Source organism: Helianthus annuus, chromosome 5, assembly GCF_002127325.2.
Source record: "Helianthus annuus cultivar XRQ/B chromosome 5, HanXRQr2.0-SUNRISE, whole genome shotgun sequence".
In the NCBI taxonomy this organism is placed as follows: Eukaryota; Viridiplantae; Streptophyta; class Magnoliopsida; order Asterales; family Asteraceae; genus Helianthus; species Helianthus annuus.
Genome location: NC_035437.2, coordinates 51,209,468 through 51,236,481, shown reverse-complemented (window position 1 = coordinate 51,236,481; position 27,014 = coordinate 51,209,468). Strand labels below are relative to the sequence as shown.

The 27,014-nt window shown below is 38.4% G+C and overlaps 3 protein-coding genes and 1 non-coding gene across 11 annotated transcripts; 2 read left to right on the top strand and 2 right to left on the bottom strand.

Annotated features, from left to right (window-relative positions):
• Positions 1-150: 150 nt before the first annotated feature.
• Positions 151-5,567, bottom strand: LOC110940744. 7 transcript variants are annotated; one of them, XM_035990494.1, is made up of 12 exons: positions 5,002-5,567; positions 3,527-4,085; positions 2,970-3,130; positions 2,474-2,741; positions 2,052-2,373; positions 1,856-1,940; positions 1,621-1,768; positions 1,336-1,544; positions 1,123-1,243; positions 851-1,026; positions 709-777; positions 168-551 (listed from the first exon to the last, which is right to left on the bottom strand). In XM_035990494.1, exons 5-10 carry the CDS (start codon positions 2,131-2,133, stop codon positions 886-888), a joined length of 786 nt encoding a protein of 261 aa, XP_035846387.1. In that variant the 5' UTR covers positions 2,134-2,373; positions 2,474-2,741; positions 2,970-3,130; positions 3,527-4,085; positions 5,002-5,567; the 3' UTR covers positions 168-551; positions 709-777; positions 851-885. The 7 variants fall into 7 exon arrangements, with proteins under 7 accessions (XP_022037993.1, XP_035846387.1, XP_035846388.1 ...); XM_035990495.1 differs by having other exon boundaries at positions 2,052-2,361; XM_035990496.1 differs by having other exon boundaries at positions 2,052-2,179.
• Positions 3,654-3,727, top strand: TRNAR-ACG. The gene has a single exon. It is a non-coding gene; the product is annotated as a tRNA-Arg (tRNA).
• A 13,455-nt stretch (positions 5,568-19,022) lies between the features above and the next one.
• Positions 19,023-22,964, top strand: LOC110940746 (translocase of chloroplast 90, chloroplastic). Of its 2 annotated transcripts, none has more exons than XM_022182310.2 (3): positions 19,023-19,344; positions 19,783-19,881; positions 20,547-22,964. In XM_022182310.2, the coding sequence occupies exons 2-3, from the start codon at positions 19,788-19,790 to the stop codon at positions 22,796-22,798; spliced, it is 2,346 nt and encodes a 781-aa protein (XP_022038002.1). In that variant the 5' UTR covers positions 19,023-19,344; positions 19,783-19,787; the 3' UTR covers positions 22,799-22,964. The 2 variants fall into 2 exon arrangements, with proteins under 2 accessions (XP_022038002.1, XP_022038001.1); XM_022182309.2 differs by having other exon boundaries at positions 19,028-19,344; positions 19,783-19,911.
• Positions 22,965-23,253: 289 nt separating this feature from the next.
• LOC110940747 (ubiquitin C-terminal hydrolase 22) lies at positions 23,254-26,615 on the bottom strand. Its single transcript, XM_022182311.2, has 3 exons — positions 25,471-26,615; positions 25,007-25,131; positions 23,254-24,040 (listed from the first exon to the last, which is right to left on the bottom strand). Exons 1-3 carry the CDS (start codon positions 26,376-26,378, stop codon positions 23,274-23,276), a joined length of 1,800 nt encoding a protein of 599 aa, XP_022038003.1. The 5' UTR covers positions 26,379-26,615; the 3' UTR covers positions 23,254-23,273.
• Positions 26,616-27,014: the final 399 nt, after the last annotated feature.

The following is a 27,014-nucleotide window of genomic DNA, read 5'->3' as shown; positions in this document are numbered from 1 at the left end:
ATTATTAGTTATACCATATTTAATATTTAATAAAGACAAATTACAACATGATTTATATAGTTAAATATTTAAACACTGACGTAATAGAAAACCATTGATTAAAACAAAAGTTAATCCAAACTGTCAACATCAATACCTAAAATCTGAAAATTTGAAAACAAAGGCTATTCATTAAAAACAAACTTAGAATCCAAATAGTCAACAACATTAACAACTAAAATCCGAGAACTTTGAAAACACAAATACGATGATAACTTAAAAAACCACCAAATTTAAAACTTCAAAATTGGGAGACATAATTATTTTTCGATCTTTGGAACCAAGAGAGTTGGCTCGGAATCTCCTTTCAGACCTTCAGTAGGATCTTGACGGGGTTTAGTTGCTGATCGACCGGGGGATTCGTCAAGGTCGTACACCTCAACCAAGTTACGCTTCAATTCGCCATAGATGTTTGTCTTTTTTGTGTTTTCATTTTGCAGTAAAGTCCTTCGGGTGCTTATGTCCAAAACTGATAAAGGCGTTTCATTCTCACCGGTACCGGATATTGAATCCTGAAAACATAATATTCGAAAGTAAGTAATACAAAATAAATAGCAGCCACGAATAACAAAAAAATGATACATTTCTACAGTTTTATTAACTTCAAAGAAATAAATAATGTGATGACCCAGGATCTTCCTTATGGATAAGATCTATTATATGTGATACCTTGATATTAACCATGTCTTGGGACTGAGAATCAGTGCAATGAACATCAAATGACTCTAAGCTGGAAGGCTGCATTGTAAAAAAAGGGATGTGTTAAACATTGATGCAAACTTGATAACGAAATAACTTTAAAAGTAATTACCTGCTCAACTTTGGATTTCTTTTCGAGATCTGATATTATGGCTGGATCACAGTTAGTTTGATCACTGTAAAAAACTTGTAATTGTTTTTCAAATTGAAGTTGGCTATATCGATCGTGAAGGCAAACTTTTTGTCAACCAAATCTTTGAACTCATTTGGAAAGATGTTAGTTTCCCCCTGTAAAAAAATGAAATTATAAACTATGTATAAATATGAAAATATTTAGAAATAACTATCACAATATTTAGAAATTTCACAATGAGAAAACCATACATCTAAAATTTTATCAACCAACTCCTTAGCAGACTTCTTAAAAATTTTCTGGGCATCACGGTCAAACAAAGTCAAAGACAAAACTCCAGTTTTATCTTGTACCCTTAAAGGGATTTTGAACCTATAAAATTTAAAAAAAAATTATAAAGATAGAAAATGAAAATGTAACAATCTAAAGATGACTAATAAGCATAGCAATAAATAAAATAAAACCTTGGGATAGCAAAAACAACTTGTTCATTGCAACTCTGATTGGTGCATTCAAGTATTTGTTTTTCCTCAAACTGATCAGACCCATCAGGTATTTCACTTGCAATGTGCTTTGTTATAACCTTCTTGTTGCACTTCTTGCAAGCATTATATAACCACTCAATACCCTGCGTAATGCACTTGATTGTACCAACAACAATAACAGTCGTGACCTATATGAGGCGTGAAAGCAGTTATTATTCTTTCATAGTTAACAATCTACATAAAAATAAAATAAAAAGAAAGTACCTGATCAATTTCATTGACTTCTGCCATAGTATGATAAACCGTTTTCGTCAAGAAATCATCGCGCCAATTGGGAAGCATTAGCGAAGAAGTTACACGATGGCTTGAAGCAGTTTCATCACCCTCTTTGGCAAGCAAGCTGTTGATAAAACTATATAGAATTATATTGTAAAAACAAATAAGTGTAAAACGTGGAATATGCATTGAAAATAATTGTCTAAAATAGAGAGTATCGAACTTTTTCTTGAAAACCGTAATCTCGTCGATGTCATCATCAATGTAAAGACTGCTAGCGCTGTAAAACGTTGAGACATAAGCACGACCTGAATAAAACATATATTAAAATTAAGAGTTAATAAATATTAAAGCTAAATATCAGTAGCAGCAAACGTTACACCATTTTTAAAAATGAATAAAAAGGGAGACTAAAAAACCTCTCAAAAACTTATATCTTCCAAACTGCAAGATAATAACAGCAAGAACACCATCCTCCTTCTTAGAAAGGTAATTCCACATTTTTTCAGCATAGGAATCGAATAAGGTAACAAAAATGTTACGGGCTCTAGAAAAATTTGATAACTTAAATAGTGCATAACATAACAATATATAATAAAAAAGAATATGGAATTTAAAAAGTGACTCGCTCTAAATCATGTAACTGAAGGTTCATCTTTTTAGATAGTTTGCCATTTTTCCGTTTGAATTCTTCAATCTCAAAATAGGTATGAACATAGCCAATGAGATCTAAACCAAATACTAAAGTAAATTTGCAGTTAGTAGAATTTGATAAACACAACTTGATATAATACAAAAATAAAGCGGAAATAAAAGATCATGTATCATGATGTGTACTAACCAACAGTTGAATCGTCAGGAATGAGGTTGCCACGAAGCTGATCAAAGGCAGTGAATGAGAACCCATGTATAGGTCCCACGAAATCATTGCATTTTTTAACTGTAGAGTCGAAATTCAGAAAAAGTTTATGTGGATGATCCACACACTTGTATGATGACGTATTGTCACCTAAGGAGGGTTTCTTGATCAGTAGACAAACATTCTCTTCCAGCAGCTTTTCAAACTTAACGAAGTACTTGTTCATTACAGTTGCTTGGATCTTATTGCCCTGAAACAAATAATAAAGAATAATATACCAAAGATATCATACAGTGAATACAGTAAATCTCGTCTGAACATTAAAAAACTTTAAGATATCAATACAGTAAATAAAATGTAACGATGTTAAGGTTAACGAAAATTTAAAAAAAACCTAAAAACTTGAACAAATAAAAACATTAAAACCCTAAAAATGTATATTAATTAATATATATTGGTCTGAATATATGTAAAATACCTCCTCATCCATAAGGATCATTTCGATTGCATATGTTTCCCCAGGGACCTTAAACGAAGGTTGCCTCCATAGTTTGATAATGCGAACTTTGAGTGTGTAGTTGTCGTGTGAAACATCAAGGTGGTTCAGAAAGGTGATATCCATAGGTTCCATAATCAAACCTGTAATAAAGTAGAAAATCATGGTGAATCGAATGAAAAATTAAGTCTAATGAACGTCAACATAACATAAAACAAACACGAAGTATGAATGAAAGTGTTATATACGATGATAGTGAACAAATAACATAAGAATTTATACAAAGAACTTACCAGTAGCAATCTGGCTTAAAGAGGAGAAAAGGTTGTAGTAGCAGATTAGATAAGAGGTGGTGTTTGATGGTTTTTATAGTTGTCTTTTAAAAACTGAATGATTTCAAATTCCAAAAATATAGGAAGTTATTTTGTTAACCCGCGTTAATAGAAACTGTTTCTAAGAAAACTAATCCTGATTTGTGCATGCTGAGATCAAATCTCAGCCGTCTAAAATTAAAAAAACACTCTAAAAAGAGAAGTTACCTTAGAACGTGGTCAATCCGACATTAAAAACATGATTGGCCAGGTTATTACCAAAAATTTTGGAAGGAGAGCAAAGGTTCCTTTTTTTGAGGGTACTTCCGGGAACAGATCCAGTGGAGACGCAGTGGGGCCTGTAGCTCAGAGGATTAGAGCACGTGGCTACGAACCACGGTGTCGGGGGTTCGAATCCCTCCTCGCCCACAACCGGCCCAAAAGGGAAGGGCCTTTCCCTCTGGGGGTAGGAAAATCATGATCGGGATAGCGGACCAAAAGCTATGGAACTTGGGTGTGGGTCTTTTGTCGAAATGGAATGGCCTTTTTCTTTATTATTTATCGTAAATGAGTGAAGCATTACACATAGTATGCCCGTCCCCCATCAGCGTATTTTTTTGTTTTACGCGCCCGTAACTCTTCCTCAGCCAGGAGGATGGGGCAGAATAGCAGAGCAAGTACAAGTATCAGTAGCATAACAAAAACGCGTTCCTCGTCATTAATATGTTTGCTCGCGGCAATTGTGGCCTCTCGGTAGAATCGATGACTGCATCTTTAGAATCGATGACTGCATCACAAAATGTAGTAAATTATGACAAAATACAAAATCAGAATGATAAATATGGCATTTTCTAGTTTTCTAGAAATATAAGATTCCACGTTACCAAATATATTGGGAACATAATTTTGGTAACCCACAAAATTTTATAATTTATCAAAATAACAATTCAAATTTCAAGAATTTCAAGAATTACTATAGGGAAAATAACAAATATTATTAATAAGTCTAGAGAAAAATAACAAATAAATATGACCTGCGATTACCCAAGAATTGGTTCATTAAATTAAACATTAAAGATTAAAGATCCCCAATATATTATTGTATTTATTTTGTGATAAGAGTAACGCGCTTTTTAAAACCCAGCCTAAGGAAACGCTCAATTGTGCTGATTATTTAACAACCACTTTATATAAAAATATTGTTTAACATCCACTTTAAATAAAATAACAACTCATTCATATAATCATTCCTAAATCAACCAATAACACCTTTGATGGACCAAACTGTTCTTACAGGACTCGAATTACTTATTGCTTTTCTGAACTAACATTAAACAACAAATCCACACATTAGCACAAAGAAATCAAACGTTGCAATTAACATCTTTAACATCTAAAATCATAAAATAGCACAGTTTCACAATGATCTACCCAAATTGGCAACTTTTACAATGACTAAACTTTTAAACAGCAATCTTAATTTAAAAAAGAGGAACCATAATCAAATTTTACCCAAAAAAATCAAAAAACTTTTAGCAAAACAAATCTTTAATATTAGCTTAACAACAAACAAACAATAACATTTCAAACGATAAATCTAACTAACAAATTAGGATTAAAAAAAAAACCACTTAAACCCTAGTTACACCATTACACCATTCAAGAATCATTACTTATATTAAAAAAAAGTTAAAGATGATCACCGTAGGGAGCTTATAAGGATCAGGAGCTTTATCGAACTTCCTCCATCTTTTCTTTTCTTTTGCATATTTGTAAAAATCTTGATTCTTTACCGGTAACAATGGCAAACCCAATTGTAGTTTACACACACCAACAACACACACCGTTTTTGTCGATCAAGATCTTCAAAAGGAATGATTTTTGGGGGTGGGTTTGTTTCTCTCTCTGTTTATCTATGGGTGAGTGAACGGAGATCCGGACGGGGAACAATGGAGGTTGGAGCAGATGAGGTTGGCGATGAGCCGCCGGGATGACATGGCCGAAGAAAGTCGAGAGAGTGTGTGTGTGTGCGCGCGCGCTAGGGTTTCAAATAGAAGATTATTAGCAGATTAGCAAAGGAAGGATGACGTAAAAGGTTTGAAGGATGATACCTCAATGAATCGTTAGGGGGTATTTGTCTTTTAGGTGATTGAGATGTGTTTCAATGGAGAGTACAGAGAGAAGAGAGGGTGAATGTGTGTGCGGCTGGAATAAAATTAGGGTTTAGTTAAGAAAGGGTCTAGAAGAAAGGGTAGGAAATGTTCTTGTGTTTTGTTTCCGGGTAAAAAAAATGATCGATATAACCAAGTGGGTTATGTGGGTAATGGGCGGGAAAAAAAAGGTTGGGGTTGTCTGTGAGAGTGACACGTGTCCAAGTTTTTATTCCTTTATTAGAGAGGATAGATAATAAGTGTGTCATCACTCTAAATAAGTCCATAGTCTTGTGATCTTTAACAAGTTAATCTTAAGTGTTATAGGAAAAGCTACATCCTTAAAACTTAACTCGTCTTAATTAACCTATAAAAGGGGTTGTCGTACCAACGAGTCAAGACTGTTTAGTTTAGCTTTACATTCCACCAGCTTGTCATCCAAATTCTTCTCATCAATAGCGAGCTCATCCACCAACATTTCAGTCTGCCCGACCCGTTCTAGAGCAGCCACGCACTCGGCATCCATCTCTTTTAAATCCTTCCGGACCCCTATTTTAACCAAAAGGAATTGTTTTATTGTTTCCCTGAGCTTATTTGACCTTTCCGAACACTCCGTCTTTTTGCGAATGGCTGCATCTGACACCAGGCGCTCTGTATCTTCCATTTTCTCAACAACTTCATTGGTTTAAATTCTTCTTACAACTTCACAAACAACCTCTAGGATCGATGGCCTCATAAAAGATGTTTCGAATATACAATCAGCTGCTATGTCCCAGTATTTCCCAAAAACGGCTTCAAGAATGTCTGCATTGCTTTGCTTCACTTTGTAGCCTTAAACACAAATTGTGCCACCCTCAGAAGATGAAACCTTTGTGTAATGTCGCAGTAATCAGTATTAATTGTAGAAAATGGTCTCAATATTATTTTGTTTAGAAACAGTAGTTGTGAGCCCATTACTTACGAATGAGTTGATTTGGGTTGTCTTTTCAGATGGGTCAAACTTTTAAGTCAAAGATTTAAAGGATAAGAAATAGAAGTGGCAATTTCAACCCGTTTTGTGATAGATTTCTGTAATTCAGAATGTGATTAGCATAACTGTAATGAAAATATCTTCATTTTTATTTTTTGGAGGATAAGAAATAAAAGTGGCAATTTCAACCCATTTAAACGTAAATGGTTTGACGTAGGTTATGCTTTATTGGTGAAGTCTATAAACTTGTTAAACTGTTTTTGTTTAAAAAATAAGATTATAATTTTCTTAATTATACTAAAAACAACATTAAGCCAGTCTCACCGGCTTGACACGTTAAGCAACCCGCCCCGTTTTTCCACCTCTAACCGGAATAGCTTCTAGAAGCAGATAATATTACCTGTATTTCCAGTGAATTGTTGTTCCTTTTGTATATTCCATTCACCTCTGGACACTCGGTTTTTATATTGGTTTTACAACTTGATGCAACCAATATGCAATAGTCATAAAGAGCATCGCGTCCCAACTATATTGAACAATGAATGATCTCCGGCACAAAAAACCTCGGGTGATGGATGTTTTGGTCAAATATCACTCAAGGATAATGCAACCAAATCCGATTTTGTGAGGTGTGATGCTTGAATAAATGGACAAATGTATGAACAATGTATGAATGAAATGCATGTTGTACACAAGGATTTATACGAGGAAAAAACCCTTGATCAATGTATGATCTCCGGCACAAAAAATCTCGGGTGATGGAAACTACCGATCACCAAGAATATTAAACAAACAATGTATACAATTCGGGATAACAACAAGCTTGTTACAAGGATCACTAGTGTGCAAAAAGTGTGTAATCGCCAATAAGTTGCAGAGAGTTCTCGAGCAGTGTGTGTTGCTAATTGTTCTATCTAATCAAGCTTGTTATCCCCTTATAAAAATAGAAATAAGCTAACAAACTAACAATCCAAAAAAGATGCTAGCTTCCCACGATCTGCACAACGGTCACGAAGGCCATGCATGTGTAGAATTAAAAGGTATATTCCTCTGGAATCTCGGCAAGACCAAGTCCCACTCGAATACTCTTGCAAAACAAGTTCAAATATAGTGGAAACAACTGTTAGTATAAGGATAATAATGAGGATCCAGGATCCTTAATTCTGCAACGTCTTCTGAGGATCCTTAATTCAAAGAGAACTGAGGATCCGTGATCCTGGCTGCACTTGAGGATCCGTGATCCATACGTTATGAAAATCCATCCCTAACAATTGCCCCCAAAATATGAGGAATTAATTGTAACTAGATGACTCATATTTTCTATTTGATCCGGAACAACTTGGTTAGCGAAAAACTAGCTGTTGCCAACGGACTAGCCGTTGCGAATGTGACATCAGCGACAAGACTTCTTGCAAAATCATCATTATATATACAGGGTTAGAGATAAGGATCGAGATGCATTTAAATTCGAGCGTTTCTCTCCTTTAAATCTTCATTCGGAGACTCCAACAGGTATCCCTCTAATCCTTCTCTCTAAGATTTCTTCTTCTTCCGATTTTCTGTTTTCCGAGCATCCATGGCGAAGATGACCCTCTGATCCTCACCTGCTAAGGATCCTAAGAAGGACAGCCCTTTGAAAAGCCAAGGTGTCACCAAAAATCCTTCACTGGAACTCTGTCGTTTCACCGATCCTGAAATTGATCGGATTCACCATTGTTTCCTAGCAGGAGCCGTCTTCAGATCATTTGACTCTTCAATGAAGAGTGACTGTGTTTCTAATGCTTGGATCTCCTTTCCGGCAACCCCTTTTCTGATAGGGTTTTCTTATCCCTTCCCTGCTTTTACACAATCCTTCTTCACACTCACGGGCATGTGCTACATACAAGCCATGCCAATGATGTGGAGAGTTCTTTATACCCTTGAGAACATCATCGAGCAGGAGGGTGTTGAAATAGGGTTGTCCGAGTTGAGTCAGTTATACAACCTGTCCAGCCTCATCCAATCCTCAAAACCACCAAAAATGATACCCACTGGAAGAGCTATTTCTTCTTTGTGAGGAGGTACTCAATCCCAGATGGGAAAGACCTTCCCAAAAAGTGGATCACCCATGGTAGGATATGGGATCCTTAGACAAGGACCAAAGTAGGATTCTTTTTCTGTTAAGGATAACTGATCCTTCTTTCTGTTTTCGTTGTGCAGCTATCTCGCTCTCTCACATTCAAGAAACACCTACAACAAAAGAAAGGGTTTCTGCTTTCTGGAACCTTGATCCCGCTGTAAGGACATTTCAAGCCAAAGAAAAGGATTCACAAGAAGTATCCTCCGGTTCCTTCACAATGTCAAGTAAGTATTCAAATCTGTGTCTGAATAAATATTTAAGTGAAAGTAAAATATGAATACTTATCTGTGTTTTGCATTTGTAGGCGCTGGAAAATCCTTAAAATCAGCTTCCAGGTTCAGTGTCAGTGATCTTGATGCATTTGCTTCCTCAAAGTCCATCAAGAAGGAACTAGCTGCCAGTCCCAACATCCTGAACCCTAAAGGCATGAGCACACGGGGCAAGGGTGCCAAGAAAAGAAAGACCTCTGAGCCCACTGAAGGCCTCCCTCTCATCCAACACCAGTTCGAGGAGTATGTCTCTGAGGTAAAGATCCTGGATCCTTAAATCTGAACTTCCCTTTCTGAGGATAACGGATCCTGACATATACTTCTTTTATGCAGAAATTTGCTGAGATCCAAATGATCTTGGATCACCATCTGGCAGAGGCTGAACAGAAGAACCTGGACTTCCAGCAAATGTTCTTGGCCAAGGACAAGAAGATTTCTTCCCTTGAGAAGGATTTTAACCTGGTGAAGAAGGAGTTGGCCCTGACCCTGACCCAGATCACTGCTCAGCAGGAGATGGAAGAGGTGATGGAAGGGGCAAAGCTCTCTGCTACAATCGCCATGCTCAAGATCAAGCTACAAATGGCTAAGGAGGCTGAGGATCCTTCCTTTGACAGGTCTGCCTGGAATCAGGAGGCTTGGAAGCAGAAGCTAGCGGAGCTGGATGATGAGAGGAAGCTGAGGAGGTCTTGGCAATTGAGGCTGGTAGCAGTGGGCTGAAGGATCCAGTGGAAGAGGTAGCTGGTGGTGACGATGCAGCGAAGGTTTAGGCCGCAACAATGGGCGATAATGGATTTATCTAGACACGGCCAGAGCCCATTTTTTTATGGTTTCAATGGTTTTTGTTTGATGATGTTTAAACAATGGTTTGTATGGTGAACAATAGTATTAGGGTTTAAGGATCACCGATCCTTCGAACAATAGGGGGTAACAAAGGTGGATGGGTCCTTCTGTTTGTGGAGGATGAAGCCTTTGATGCCCCTCGCCTTTTATTTCCTGCGTTTATCGAACTTTTAGTATGGACACCCTTTGCATACCCAAGCGGACAGGCCACGTTTTGCTGGTATATGTTTGGGTAGGCAATTTTTGACAACCATTTGAAGGGTTAACTATGATAAATAAATAAAACTTTAACCTTTGGCTATCTTGTGTTGTTCATTCTGTGTAGATTTACTTATCAATTGTTATTGTACAATTTCTTTGAATTTATAAGTCAAGAATGTAAGTATAAAAATTAGATTATGTCAAAAAGTTTAGGATATGATCAAGTATCAAATATCCTACAATCGAAAAGTTAAAAAAGTGAAATAACTTTAGGATCACATATCCTGTTGTGAAAGAATAAGGGTAACTTAGATAAATCAAGAATAAAGACAAGGTAAATACCGATCATACCAGAGAATCCAAGTTAGGATCCTAAATCCTTGATACTTACAATTGGGATAACCAAAAGACAAACCCTTGTACATAGTTAGGATCCAGGATCCTTAACTGTTTAGCTTTAGAAACCTGAAATGAGACACAACTTGGGACTAAGCCAACTGTAAAGAAAGAGTTATTATCTGGGGAGAAGCCCAACAATCTGGGAACAAGCCCAATAAACTGGGGACAAGCCCAAAAACTGGGGACAAGCCCAAAAAACTGGGTACAAGCCCAAAAACTGGGGACAAGCCCAAAAAACTGGGGACAAGCCCAAAAACTGGGGACAAGCCCAAAGGATCTTGTGTAAACTGGAGTATGGCCCTTACTGGTGACTATCCAAACTTAGTGACATGAAAATGCCAAAACCTTAGCTAACGTGAAAACGCTAGAAACCTTAGGAACGGATGTATGGTGCGTCTACCATTATACTTAGGATCCTGAATACAGCCAGTACAATGAAATTGTCAGCCCCTAAAGCAGGTACTGGTCCCATTGCCTTTAAATGCACCAGGATAATCGTGCGCTACTGGCGAAGGTAGTAGATACCTTAAACTGGGGACAAGCCCAAAAACTGGGGATAAACCCATAAAACTGGGGACAAGCCCATTAAACTTAGGAGACTTTTGTGGATACTTGATCCTTTGTTAAAGATGCACGTGTCACACCCCAAATTTCCACGTGTCACCAGTGGGCCCGGTGAGGGAGTATCGTGACGTAATTGATATCATCATAGTCAAACAACACAAATTATAATGCACAGCGGAAGCATAAAGATAGATTTATTTCAACCAAACAAACTGTAATATCCAAGTATCACAATGTAGCTGAAATAGATCCACAGGCGGATCAAAATAAAAAGGAGAAATTGTTCAACAGATAATGGCATCCAAGCTTGCGAGACTCTAACGATGCTAAGGAGTGGCCAGCCTATTACGTGTAGAACCTGCACTTAATCTTTTTGGGGAAAATACGTCAGTTTACACTGGTAAATACAATTTAACTGACTCATTTTGAAAACATAAAAATTTATTTGGATGCACATGGCACAAAACTTTTTATAACTTGGGATAATTAATAAGTTTTAAACTTGTAAAAGAATTACATGATTGTTATGCGTTCAGTCGCCCGGTTCGTGCCGGGTTTAAGATTAATAGGCACACCATATAGTATAAAACCGCAGCGGGAATCCAACGGTTATACCTTAATAAATATGGACACATTGTCGGGTGTACGCCTACACCCGCGTGTCAAGGTCGTGGCCATTTCATGAATGATGCCAAGGATATCCGGGACATGGTCATTAAACTCCCAAAGGCGTAAAACAAACAAAACCAATTTTCAAACGGGTCACATTGATAATACCCAACTACTAATGAGTTAGGGTCAATTGCCCGACCAAGCGGTATTTTATATACCGTACCCCAAGCCCGTATAAGGGAAAATAAGTTAAAAGTATTTACCTGAGCAAGTAATAACCACAACAAGCAAGTGCAAGTATCTTTTACTGGGTCTCCTATTCTGGAACGAAGGTTTATAATAACCTATTAGAATCCTAACGGGTCTTTTACTTAGCCTAAGCTTAGACCGGTTAGTTTCAAAAATAAATGCGGTTTAATCGCATGAAAGGAGAAAACCGAAAGGAATGTGATTTAGACCCAGCAAGTTTGGAGACTTATATACTATGGGTAAACTAAACATAATCTGGATTTTGAGACAAAGATGATATGGTTTGACCCGTTTCGGCTAATATGCGTAAACTAGTTACGTAAGCCGATCCGAACGCGAAAGCGCGTAACGGGTAACCATATAAATCATATACAAGTTCCCTGAGATTATATGCACTAAACATGTTGTGATATCAGTAAGATATGTCCAATTATGCCCAAGATAAGTTTAAACTTAAAGTATGCCTCATAAGGGTGTTTTGGTAATTTTAAAGGGTATAATAGAGTTAAACTAGTAATCTGAGTTACATGTCTGAATAAATCAGTAAATATACTTAGTTTACTATGTTATGTCAGTAGGGTATCAAATATATGTGAATTTTATTAATTATAACCATCTTATGAACCGAAAGGGCATTTTGGTAATTTCACTTAAGCCTAAAAAGGTCAAAACTGGAAACCTGAGTTTGAAACTTTAATTTACTGTTATAATACAAAATTTTACTAAATATATCAGTAGGTATCAACCCTTATATATATAAACTAGTTTTAATACATACTATGTCGTAAAAATGCCTAAAAAGGCGATTTGGAGCCATTTTCGGGTTCTGAAAGAAAAGCTGATATTTTTATAATTCCAGCAGGCTCAAAATAATATATTTAACATAATAAATTAGTAGAAAAAGGTTTGGGGTCAAAAGGATCTATAAAACTCATTTTATGGCCCAAAAGGGCAAAACCGGCAATTACCGAATTAAGCTTAAAACTCTAAGTTATGCTCAGCCTAAAAATAAATAAAAACCTTTAAAAATCCCAAAATATTATTATATATCAGTGAGTATAAAGTTTTGTACAAAAATTTGGGTTTAGATAGGCTATATGCAAATTACACTAATTAATTACTAAGAAAGCTTCTAATTACGCTAATGAGCATAACTCTTAATCTAGACCTTCAACTGATGTCAAATTTTTGGTACAAGTTTATAATTCAGTAACTAAGATGTTTACCCTTTCATATTTTCAAAAATCACATTTTATGGATATTTGGGCATAATGGTCAACATACGGCATTTAACGGAAACTTGCATAATAATTAGACAACTAGTGAACCAAGCCGTATAATCACGGAGGGTTATACTAACATGTAACTAGGTCCAAAAGAAGCTCTAAGGCAATACTAAACTTGACTAAAACGGGTCAGAACTGAAAGTCAAAGCGAAAGTCAAACTATGCGACTTTCGGTTCCAAACCGGGTCTAAACAGAAAATTATCGAGTTGAACATGTTGGGACATGTTCTTACATTAGTTACCAAGTTATATTAATGATCAAACATGTTGCACGTATCCGACATTGCTAATTATGTGTTAAATTGGATTTAAGCATTCTGTTTACTTTTTAAAGTATACTTTGACTCGACAATTAACATGGTTAGAGTGGAAATCTGGAAATACCCTTTTAAGAGTTTGTTACCCACATAATTACCTACTTATAGGTATTTTTAATTCGAGATTTGACTGAGTAATTATGGACTAATCTCGAAGTCAAACCTTAATTACGATGGTTTGACTTTTCGCTAATTAACTAAGCTAAAACGAATTAAGGGAGGTTAAGGACACTTACAAGAGTCCTAATTAGGATTAGGGATGCTAAGAATATTTGTTGCTGACCAGAGGAGCTCCAGGAGTGAACTTATGCAAAGTTGAAAATGAATGAAATGTTCACAACTCAAGCTCTTATATAGTGAACCTTAGGGTCCAAGATCATGCCAAGGTAGTCTAGGATAGTTACAAGATCATCCCAGATGTCCCTATGTGGCTAAATACTGCCTAGCAAGTCCCTTGTTTCGAAAACCATCTCAATAAGGCGGTGCAACAGGCTGAACAGGCAGCTGTCCATTTTCTGCTGCCAGCGACAGGCTTACGGACCGTAAGCCTAAGCTCTTGCGGTCCGTATGCAGCTCTTGCGGACCGTATGCTTGAACTGATGCGGTCCATAACCGACCTTTGCTGAAATCGCCCAGGTATGCATCTTACGGACCGTAAGCTTAAAGCCATACGGTCCGTAACCGATGGCCAGAAGCCAAAAATTTTACAAACTTCCAAGTATTGACCATGCAACTTACAAGTCCGAATTTACATGCTATCCTTTTCAGTTGTGGGTCCTTTAGCTCAGCCATTGCATGCTTGCAAGTCCCTTACATGCTTTTGGATCCATGTGAGAGTTTAAAGTGACGGAAATTACAAGAACATGTCTTGGATTCTCATAATAGTTGAACAAGTTTAATCAACTACTTCTAACTCCAATTAGACTAGGATTTAAATCAGAATTGTAGTAGTAACATTCCTAATAACCCAATTTCCATATAAAGGATGGAATTTTATTTATTTAGAAAACAACCGGTTAATATATAAGATGTTTATCAAACGATTTAAGGATCTTGGGATTTATAAATTTGGGTCGCTCAGAGGTGTTTTAATAACATGTCGCCCTTGGGTCGTTCAGGGGTATTTTTAATAACATGACGCCCTCTTTAAAATCCTACCATACATCTTTTTATTTGATCCGGGTTACTGACACGTTTGTCTCATGACACGTGTCTTTATTTTATTGGGCAGGAATTTTCGAGGTGTTACAACCCAGTTCTACAAAACTCAGAACTTAGTGAAAAAGGATGAAGGATCATGATATCCTGGCCCCGCATCTTTAATTGCTATACTGCACTAGGCTTTGTTGAGGATTTCATTGAAGAAGAATAACACTCCTTCGCTTCCTGTTGATCACTTTCCACCTTGACCACTCCGCAAGGGGTAGGGATCTTGATACATCGATGATAGGTTGGCGGCACAACTTTCATATCATGGATCCAAGGCCTACCTAATATAATATTATAGCAGGATAGGGAATCCATGACACAAAAGCGCTGTATTGAGTTGACCCCTTCAACATACACAGGCAACTTTATCTCTCCTACGGTATTTCTGGCTTCTCCACTAAAACCAACAAGCACAGTGGATTTCGAAGTGATGTCCATCGGGGATACATTCATCCTCTTCAAAGTCTCTAGCTGAATTATGTTGACGGAGCTGCCATTATCCACCAGTATCATGCGCACAAAGTGGTTAGCAACATATAATGTTATTACAAGAGCATCATGGTGAGGATCCTGGACGGTATCCCTGTCATCGCTGTCGAATGTGATCACTTTGTCAGTCGTGAGGGTCGTCACCCTGGTTGGCTTTTCTCCTCTTTCGGCCTTAGACTCCTTTGCATGTCTCTTGGCCGCAGAATATGAAGTCCCACAAATGTCGGACCCTCCTGAGATAAAGTTAATTATCTTTGCATCCGTAGGAGGTGATGCCGCTCGTTCAGGATCCTTCTCAGGATCCTAAGCTTTATTCTTCTTTCTTCCAAGGAGACCCTTTAGATATCCCTTGCTCAAGAGATAGCTTATTTCTTTCCTTAGAGCAATGCAATCCTCAGTAACATGTCCGAAATCCTCGTGGAAGGCACACCATTTGGATTTATCCTTCCAATCAGCTTTTTGTTGATTCTTCTGGGGCCATCTCGCTTTGTCTCCTAAACCCTGCATAGCATACATCAATTTTGGTATATTAACAGAAAAACAATATTCAGACAACTCAGGATACTCCTCAGGATCCTCGTCTTCAACAGCATTCACTTTTTTGCTGTCATTTCTATCGTATGGCTTAGAGCGATATGGTTTTGTAGGATCGTTTGCACGACCAAACGAGTCGTGCAGAAGAGATCTCATCCAATACGAAAGGCAGAAACAGACGTATTGGAGTTATTTCAGCTGATTTGCATACATAATCACTTAAACTATCTCTTGTATTGATTTCAGATCGTTTTACAGGCTGGAGACACTTCGGCAGAGCTTCGCTACCGGAATCAGAAAAGTTACAAATGAAATGAACAAGGCAACTATTTATAGGCAGTCCATTTCGCATGGAATGGCTCTCACGAAATGGCCTGTTCCAATTCGTACGAAATGGACATGTTCCATTTCGTGCGAAATGGCTACATCCCATATTTTTCTCGTTTTTCTCGTATAATGTGCCCTGATGTATCTAACCTATTACAAGACTCGATACATGATGAAGTCGACAGACATATGCACCAACAGGTTTGTACGAGGATTCTGATTTCCTATTGGTCGATTCATAAATTGTGGATGAATTCATCCTCTCTTGCATCTTTTTGTCATCCTCCAACCGAATATATCTTAAAGCCCTGTTACGAGCTTCATCCAGATTCCTGCAGGGATTCATTACAAGATGCTGGTAAAATTAAGAATCTTTTTGCAATCCCATTTTGAAAGCCTGCACAGCTGTTGCAACATCAAGATGCGGGATATCTAAGGATTCACGGCTAAATTTGTTCACATAATCCCTCAAGGATTCCTGGGGTCCTTGAGTTTTCCTGTAAAGATCACTGGTCAGTTTCTCAAAACTTCGGCTGCAAGAAAATTGACTATTAAATAAATTAACCAAATGGGCAAAAGAAGTAATTGAATGAGGAGGAACGTTTAAGAGCCATTTCAAGGCTGATCCTGTTAAGGTAGAACCAAAACCCTTGCAGAGGCATGCTTCCTTGAGATCTGGAGGGATAGGGTTAATTTCCATCCTTTCCCTATATTGAGCAATATGCTCTTCAGGATCCGTAGTTCCGTCATAGAGCTTCATGTTAGGGGTCTGAAATCTTTTTGGGATTTCAGCATCACAAATGGGATACGCGAACTGGGATATCCTGTGGCTGTCCTGGGATACTTCTGGAATTGGCTGGACCACCCCAGGCACACTGGATATCATGTCCTTCAATTTCTGAAGCTCCCTAGATAATGCTGATGTCACACCTGAATCCTGCAAAGATCCAACACCATTAGTAGCAAGAGTATTATTATTATTATTATTATATACATTACAAGTCTGAGGATTCTGGCCATATCCTAAAGCATATCCTGAGCTTCTCACAGTTGATACTCTGACTGAAGAGGGTATCTCAGGAGTATGATTCTGGGAGTGGCTAGGCACAATATTCCCCGGTTATCCTCAACATAAACTGCAGAACTGAAGTTCAAAGCCCTGGGTTGCAAGGGAGTGACAGTATCTTCAGCAGGTCTGCTTTAGCTGGATTTCAAGAGTTGTATTTCTCTCATCAGCATCTGATTAGTTTCCTGCTGCTACCTCATCTGTTCCTGTACACTACCAAACAAATTTAGAATTTGCTCATTAGAAGCCAAAACAGGACCAGATCCCTGGGTATTGCGAGCGGGGATAACATCCTGAGCCATATGAATTTCAGTTCCTTGGGAAGAAGCTTGAGATCTCGGAGGAGGTGGTGGAAGCACCGAACCAATTGTTGCAGAGGTTGTAGCAGACACGGTGGAAGAGCTCATGTTTGATCACGAGGCCATTGGAAACAGTGTAGCAAAAAGTTTTGAAAATAGAAAACCAAGTAATGATTTTGCAAAAGCTTTTAGTAGAAATAGCACCACTTGCCCCACGGTGGGCGCCAAATTGTTTTGGTCAAAAATTACCGAAGCAATTAAGTGATCAAATTAGTTAAGTGAGGTAGTGTGCTGAAGAAATGTGTGAAAAATATGTTGTTTGCAAAAACAGTTTCAGGATACGGCTCAGGATATAGAGCTGTATTTATGATCAAACAATGAGCTAAAATGTAAAGGGTGACACATGATGTACGGGTAAAGCCCTTGATCAATCTAGATTGCCGGCACAAAACCTCGGGAGCTGACAATCGCAGCTGCCTTGTTCTTCTATTACTTCAAATATCAGGATACAGTGCAGGATATGATGCCGATCAACTAAGTGTTACAATGTAATCTGAGTACAGGCGTAACTGAGTTGCGAGTGTTTGCAGCTGGAGAGAAAAAGTGTGCAAGAGATTGTGTGTCCCTAATCTGATCCGATCAATCCCCTTTTATAGTAAAAAGAAAATAACAAACTGTGTTATAAAACCGAGATGTTTCGAATATTCCTCAAGTGAACGTTGTAGTCCACGTCTTCCGGCTTCAACGTCTATAACCCAACTGATTCGCCCGAGTATTGAGGAGAAGAAGTCCACTTGAACGTTGGAGACTTGCACTTTCTAATCTGCACGTGGTTAAATTAGTCACTACCAGGATATCGTATCGGGATGTTACCAATATCCTGCTACGGTATCCTGATCACAGATAAACAATCAAAGCCAGAATATTAGTCATGATATATGTTCAGAAAATCACCCATAACAATCTTCTATAAATGATGCCATCCAACGTTGAAGGGATTGGATCATGTATTATATCTTTGATAGGATACATGATTTGAAGCCTTATTTTGTTAAGTAACTTTTGTGAAGTCCAGTAGAGAACTTAAAACAATGGGTGGTTATGTAAACTTGAAGTCTTAGTTTGATGTTAAACAATGACGGTTGTATTATTTTGAAAACTATCAATGGATGAACATCTTGGTTTTATCATATAGTTGTTTGTTATGGTTGAATGCAATGATATTAAGCAAGTCACACCAAATCACGCTCCCGCAAAAGTCAGGGTGTAACAGGTTATAAGTTATAGTGTGAGATTCATTGGGGAACACTAAAAAAGTGGGGAACAGTGGGGAACCGACTCAAACGAACTCCGATTGGACTCATTCCAGCGGAGTTGGAACCGGCTCGTCGAACCCTAACTAGGATCTCTTAACCCTAAACCCTAAATCATAACCCCTAAACCCTAAATATATTAGGGTTTGGCTTTTAGGGTTTAGGGTTTAGCTTTAGGTTTAGCCTTTAGGGTTTAGCTTTTAGGGTTTATAGTTTAGATTTTACGGTTTAGCTTAGGTTTTAGCCTTATTTTTTAGCTTTAGGGTTTAGAGTTTAGGAGTTAGGATTTAGGGTTAAGAGATCCTAGTTAGGGTTCGACGAGCCGATTCCAACGCCGCTGGAATGAGTCCAATCGGAGTTCGTTTGAGTCGATTTCTCCGTTGTTCCCACTTTTTTAGTGTTACCCAATAAACCTTCTCCATAAGTTAAACAAGTTTAGTTAAACGAGTGAGGTAGACTCATTTGTAAACAAACGATTTCAAGCAATATAGAGAGTGCATTTTGTTGAAAGTGGAGGGGGTTGTTGGGAAAAGAAAGAAGAAGGAAGCCAAGAGCAACAACATGATTACATTACATTACATTAGTTCTCAACAATCACGCCTTCCGATTGCGATTTGGTCTTCCTTCGCTACCAACCAAACAAACAAAACTCACCCACGCGTCTCCTTCTCTCAAACCCTATCCACTTTCTAGGGTTTTTATTTCAATTCCTTTCTACGTATCTGTTCGTGTTGTAATTTCAGTCAAATTAGATGGAAGAGGGTAGCTGGTACCGCTTAATTAATTAATTAATTAAGAAGCTGTTGTAGAAGAAGAATCGATTTACAAGTCAGGTATCAGTTAAATCACTCCAATTTGTTGTTTCTATTGAGTCTGGTTTTGAATTCAAGTCATTTGATGATTAACTAGGATCAATCCTTTGTATCCATGTTTTTTAGAAGATAGGCATTATTATTATTATGCAGGCATGTCTTTGTGCCTGCGTGATTCATGGAATCTTTATGTGCTGAACTTAAAACAAGCATTTTTTAAGGAAGTTCAGTCATGTGAGGATCAATCCTTTTTTGTATTTGATACTGATGAGCTTTCTCACAAATGCACCTTTCAACCCCAAATAATTAGTTACCCATGTTTTAAATGGTAGACAGTAAGCTATTTTTACTTTATAATATAATCCTTTGTATTTCTAAAACCCTAGGATACAATTTTGATTATGATATTTACAAGAAGAATTAAGGATTTTGATAGTTGTTTCTTTCCTGTGTTGTCAGGAATCATGATGAGCATAAAGGATTGGGTTGTATCTCAGTTGGTTTCAAACTCATTAGCCTCAGCAAGACCATTGTCTGGCAATGACACTTTCTTTGAAGGTGACCACCCTGCTAATGATAATGTTCATGGTATATATAATATACGACTCATCCCCATCTATCTTATGATAATTTTAGATAACTTTTCATGTGTGTTCAATCTTAATAGTTAATGCGGTAAAATATCGGATATCGGTCAAGGACCGATATTTGAGATATCGGTCATTTTAATATCATACTAAATTTATATATATAGCAATTTAACACTAACAATTGTAACAAGTAACAACTCACTAAGACTTAAAACACTAACATTTAACAGTAACAACTAACAATTTAGACTTAAAACACTAATAGCAGCAATAAGAAGAAAAATGAACGGTAGAGATAAGAAGAATGGTACTGATATCGGGAAAATCGATGATTTATCGATCAAATATCGGTCCTATATTGGTCAAATATCGGACATTAATATCGCTGATATTATCGGTACCGATATTCCGACCAATATTTTGTACCACTATCTCGGCAGATGACCGATAACCGATATATCACTGATATATCGGTTGTTATATCAGGATATTAACTACATAGTGTTCAATACATATTTACACATTTTTCTCTTGTAAATTTCTTATATTTTTGTCCGTCCATATTTAACATTAAAGATGGTTAGTTTTGCTTTCTTGGCATGATCCCTAATTAGTATATTTATTTACTTTCAGGTTCTGCGCAAACTGCCAACGCTCCATCACCCGAGGTGTCGGCCGATTTATCACATCCTTCGGTTCCTAGCCAAGAAACCGCACCACCGCTACGCCAAGTCGCTTTCGAGAACCCTCGCCAGCACCATCATACAACCAAGGAAAAGAATTTGGATCCATTAGCCAAGATTGAGATGCTTCAAATCAAATTCTTACGTCTTCTTCATCGTTTGGGCCGCCCACAAGACGATCTCATCGTGGCCAAAGTTTTATACCGGATCCACCTGGCAACGTTAATACGCGCTGGAGAATCTGATCTTAAAAGGGTTAATCTCAGAAGTGACAAAGCCAAGGAGATCGCAATACAACAAGAAACATCCGGTGTTCCGGAGTTGGATTTCGAATTTACAATTCTAGTCCTCGGTAAAACAGGTGTTGGCAAAAGTTCAACCATTAATTCTATACTTAATCAGGCAAAAGCGAAAACAAATGCATTCCAACCTGCTACCGATCGTGTGCAAGAAGTTGCGGGGACCGTCAATGGAATCAAGATTTCTTTCGTAGATACACCCGGTTTATTACCGTCATCGCCTAATACTATCGGTAGAAACCGGAAGATTCTACACAAGATCAAGAAACGTATCAGAAAATCGCCTCCAGATATGGTTTTGTATTTTGAAAGGCTCGACATGATTAATAACAATTACAGTGATTTGCCTTTATTAAAGCTTATAACCGAGGTATTTGGTACGGGAATCTGGTTCAATACCATGCTCGTCATGACTCATTCGTGTTCACCGCTTCCCGAAGGACCAAATGGGTACCCTGCTACTTACGAATCTTATCGTACCCAATGCACAGATCTTATACAACGCTATATTCACCAGGCGATTTCCGACTCGAAACTTGAAAACCCGTTTCTGTTTGTGGAGAATCATCCGGAATGTAGAACCAACGTCAATGGTGATAAGATTCTTCCAGACGGGCAAATTTGGAAATCCCAGTTTATTTTGTCATGTTTATGCACAAAAATCTTGGGTGATGTTAACAAGGTTTTGGATTTCCAGGATAGAATTGAATTGGGGGTGTCGAATAGTGCGCGGGTCCCATCTTTACCTCATCTTCTTTCGTCTTTTCTTCGCCATCGTATTTCAAACCCTAATGTAACCGAAAGTGAAATCGACTATATTGCGCTTTCAGATTTGGAAAAAGAAGATGAAGAGTATGATCAGTTACCTCCTATACGAATCTTGACAAAATCCCAGTTCAAAAAGTTGTCGAATTCTCAGAAAAACGACTATCTTGATGAGCTGGATTATCGAGAGACCCTTTATTTAAAGAAACAGTTAAAGGAAGAATTACGTGCACGTAAAGAGAAGAAGATTTCTGAAGATGGTAACTTAGATGGTGACGGGAATATTGATCCTCCGGAGCCCGTGCTTTTACCAGATATGGCAGTTCCTCCTAGTTTTGATTCTGATAACCCGTTGCATAGATATCGGTGCCTTGTTACAAGTGACCAGTGGCTAGCTAGACCGGTTCTTGACCCCCATGGTTGGGACCATGATGTCGGGTTTGATGGAATAAACCTAGAGTCGGCTACCAAAGTAAGCAAAAACTTATATGCATCGGTTACCGGACAGATCAGCAAGGACAAGCAGGATTTGAATGTGCAATCAGAGTGTTGTGTGGCTTTTTTGGATCCACGGGGGCCCACTTATAGCGCTGCGTTGGATGTTCAATCCTCAGGTAAAGAGCTAATTTACACTCTTCATAGTAGCACAAAAATGCGTGTGTTAGAGCGGAATATAGCGGAATGTGGAGTCTCATTGTTGTCTTTTGGGAATAGTTACTATGCGGCTGTGAAACTGGAAGATAGTTTTTTAGTGGGGAATAGGGTGAAGTTTGTAATCAATGGTGGTCAAATGAGGGGTCGGGAACAAGCGGCTTATGGTGGGAGTTTGCAGACGGTAATAAGAGGGAGGGATTACCCTGTGCGAAATGACAAGATTAGCCTTACTATGACGGTGTTATCTATGAACAAAGAGACGGTTTTGAGTGGGAACATAGAGTCTGATTTTAGGGTGGGGCGAGGGACAAATATGTCCATAAACGCTAATATAAACAACCGAAACATGGGGCAGTTAACCATCAAAACAAGTAGTTCTGAGCATTTGGAAATAGCTTTGATTGCAGCTGCCTCGATTTTGAGGGTTCTTTTTAGGCGAGCGCGACATGGTGGTTCAGTTAAGGAGGACCCTGAAGTTGCTTGATCTGTTTGCTTTTAGTTTTGCGGTTCTGTTTTTTATAAAGCATAAATGGTTTGTTTCAGTTGGAAGGGGAGGCAAATGCAATAATTGTAAATGTATTTTGAGGAAGAGTTGATGTAGGAATTTTATATTAGAATATATACAATCATGTCATCTTGTTTTTGGGTTATTGTGGCTTTCTAGTTACTGCGTTTTGCAAGTTCGTTATTGCGGGTAGCTCCTACAAAGGATCAGACTAATGACGTATACAATACCATTAACGAAACCGAAAAGGAAATGCAAAAACAGTAAGTTAAATCTCCTGTAATGAAGCTGTAAATGTACATGTTTTTAACTCAACTGTTGCAATATCCATCTCAAGGGTTGGTAAAAAGAACACAAAAAGAACCAACACTTGACCCGACACAAAATCATAAAAATCTGCCAAACAATAACCTTAAAATCATCAAAAAAAAAAAAAAAAAACAGTTTGTTTCTCTCATGAGGTACCACTGGCCTTGTAATAAAGCATTTTCTGAACATAAAACATCATGTAACCTTGTGCAGCCCTCACAATATTCTCACTCACTTGAGTCACCCATGCATCATCACACTTGTACCATTGGTTACTCAACCTCAAATAAGTCGAATAATGTCCAGCATCTAGTTTCCCACTATGGGTCACAACAGCAAACAACTCAAATTCTGAAGTCGATTCGTTTGAACAATCCGGGTCGTTAGCGCTACCATTACCGTCCCCGTCAAACCCAAATATACGGTTTCCAAATCGACTTCTTAAAATAGACGATGAGAGATAAGGAGACATGTCTAATGAAAACGGAAACTGCATGTAGCGGTCAACTTTCCTTGACATGTTTCTGATTGGAGAGTGTTCAAATCTTTTTATGTGAAAACAAGAAACCAATGGGAGTTTGCGTATCGACATTTGTTTAAGGGATTCCTGTCTCACTTGACAATGTTGGCAGAAAAACTTCTGGTCAGAACCTAATCTTTCTGGTCTTGTGAACCGGTCCAAACACCCAAGTAGTGTAGACACCCCCGGGTTTACAGTTTCTGTGTTCCCGTTGCAAGAATTAAGGGTTTTGGAGGATGGTTTTCTGGGGCCTTCGTGGTTGGGTACCAAATCAAGTGAGATGTCTACGCAAGGATCATATGTGGTGGAAGTAAAACCACATGCTGTGCACATGACATCCGACCGCAATATTCCGGAGAATACTCTATGCGCGATACAGCAGTCTCCACTACCTATCAGAAAGAGGGGAAATAAGTCATTAAGTCCAACAAAACGAGACGGGATGATGGTAACATACCAAATGTTTGAGCAGATGAACTAACAAGAAAACGACATCAACATATTACAAACAATATCAAGCAAGGTCTTACACGTGAAAATAGGAAGTTGTTGGTTAAGTTAGCTGTATGATCCACTAATCCTGAAAACTAGAGGATTCTTGTGCCACATCACACTCTTTCTATATTCATCCAGTTGATGTTACGTAGGAAAGTTTGATAATCTAGTGGAAACCTTGAACTTCCTCCAGGCTCCAGATAATCTGTATCAAAACATAAAAGACCCTATCAATGGCCAAAGAAGAGATGTGACACAAGAAAATCCTACGGGACTAGACTTACTGAAGTTGACCGTATGCAAGCTTCCTAAATCTTACAACTAAACGTTAGCAGCGAAAAAGATTATCCACGTTCCCCTAAAGATAGGGGATAACGATCTTCCTACTTCTTAGCGAATACAACCACCGGCTATCTAAGAGTACTATATTCTTGTCACGTGCAAACTTACAGGAAGTTATTCAGTCTTTAGAGCTTGATGATAGCAATAAACAAGCAGACAAGAAAATAAACAAGTTAAAATTTCATATATATATTCCATGGTCCAATTAAGTTGCAGACAGTTGTGCTACAAATATTACGCGTGTGTGTCTGTTAGAGAGAATGCTCTAGTTAAGAACAAAAGTGCATCATTCAACAGAGAATCACATAATACTATACAGGAGCATCAGTTGCGGATAATTTATTTACAGGAAGACTGCTTGAAAAACTTGTTTAAACTAGCAGCATGGCATCGAATGAACATTCAAGATAAGTTGAGAATAACACAGGACAGACAGGTTGCATGGCACCAAGACATGACCCACATAAATAGTTGCAGATTCAACAAGAAAACGATTAATAACAGATCAAAACAAAGCTCACCTTGACTGTGATGTTTACGCTCGTCTTTATCCACCTTCTCATGGATCCCATCAAGCATGGAAATGAAAAACTCATGAGCATCCTGCTGTTCATAACTCGCCAGGTTTCCCGCATGCTGCCACCAGCTGGAAAACAACCGCAAGTAATCAGATTTTTTATAGTTCAAACATTTCTCAAAAATATCAACCACCTATCTTTGTCCACCTAATTTAAAAATATTGATTAAGACAGCTACAATATATTTTAGCAAAATATAAAGACATGCCCCACTTTAAAACATCATCAATCCACACCACATGTTCCTATCAAATTTCAAAACTTTATTCATCCTCATTTCTAATATTCTACAAACACATGTAAATCTCCCACAGCCTCTAGACTAGTTCAACAAACACAACAGACAAAAATCTAATATCATTCATCATTGCAGCATATTTCCAAATAACAAATCCAGAGTTCCAGACCTGTACAAGAACTTTGCGGGGCTATATGGCTTCCGGTCACCCGAAAACACAGCCGAAAACAACGCATCCGTATCACATGCCAAACACAGCCTCTGTACAATTTTACTCTTCCTATCATTCTTATTACAACTAACACCATTCTTCTGCTGGCAAACGAACCGGTTATGCCGGTCACTTAAGAAATAATTTCGCAACGGAGGCGTGTGCAACAAAGCCTGCAATACAGAGTTCATAAAACAGGTGTTTCCTAAATTGTTTAATCCTTTCAATCCCAACGGAAAGTTTGTATCTTCATTATTTCGTTCTTCATTGTTTCCAGACAACAAACTTGAGTGTAACCCTAGCAATGCACGCTCTCGTGAATCCGGCGTCCACGGACGGTAATCCACGCGCCGCCGCTTCCTCAAACTCTCCGGCGGTAGCGCGTGAAGCGAGTTACAACCACCTAACGTCGCCGCCGCCGTCTGCGCCAACACGACAGCGGAATCAAAGTCACGATCGTACACCTGGTCCCCACACGCGCTACAAAACAACTCCGCTCGATCCACATCAATCACAATCTGATGTACGTGATCCGGCGCGTGCACGTCACAAACAACCGCATCACACGTCACACACGCGTAGATCCGCGGTGGCGCGTGACCACACGCGCCACAGCGGAAAACCTGACCGGCTTCACTCCGTACGGACGCGCGTCCCAACGGTTTCACCCGAAGGCGTTGTAACAAGTTGGTGAACGACGTCGTACCTGTATCGGCTTTAAACTCCGTCAAGTGGACGCAGGGCGGTGGAAGAATGACGGGCGTTGATTGTGGTTGCTGATTAGATCCAAAGGAGCGGTGGTGATGAGTCTGGTGGTCCGAATTCGACGACATTGTTGTTGTTAGAGTGAGATTTTGCAGTTTCATCGATCTGATGAAGATGAATGTGTTAGGGTTTGAGATTAACAGATTTCTTCATTTGGTCACAGATCTGAGGTTGTGAAATTGGAAAGAAAATAGAGAAAAAGAAGAGGATTTATGAAAAATGTTTCTAAAATTAGGTTATGGTATGATCCATTTTGCTTTTGTTGATGATCGAAAAGAGGGGAGAGACACAATTTCTACTCACTCCGATTCAGGAATTGGATTATATTATAACTCGGTTATTTTGTTTTGTTTGTGTTAGGTCATCCGTAGTCATAAAGCCTCTTGTGGGGCGTTATACGACACGTGTCGTGTCACGTCACACGGGAGCTTTATGGGACGTTATATCACTTGAGTCCGTAGTCATAACGCCCCTATCCATCATTACCTAATTATTAATTTTCAATTTTATTAATTAATTATAAAAAACTTTGCTTAAATTTGATTGGTCCAAATTTTGAAAGATTCCCCCATAACCGCGGGATAATTATACCGCCTCCCCCAAATTTCTGAAACATGGCGCCCCTAGTTTTGGTGTGCGGGGGGTTATGGCGGCGCTATGGGTCATACCGCCCTCACATGCCGCCCCATTACGTATGGGCTTAGGGAATAATAGAGAAGATAATAATTATAAAAGGG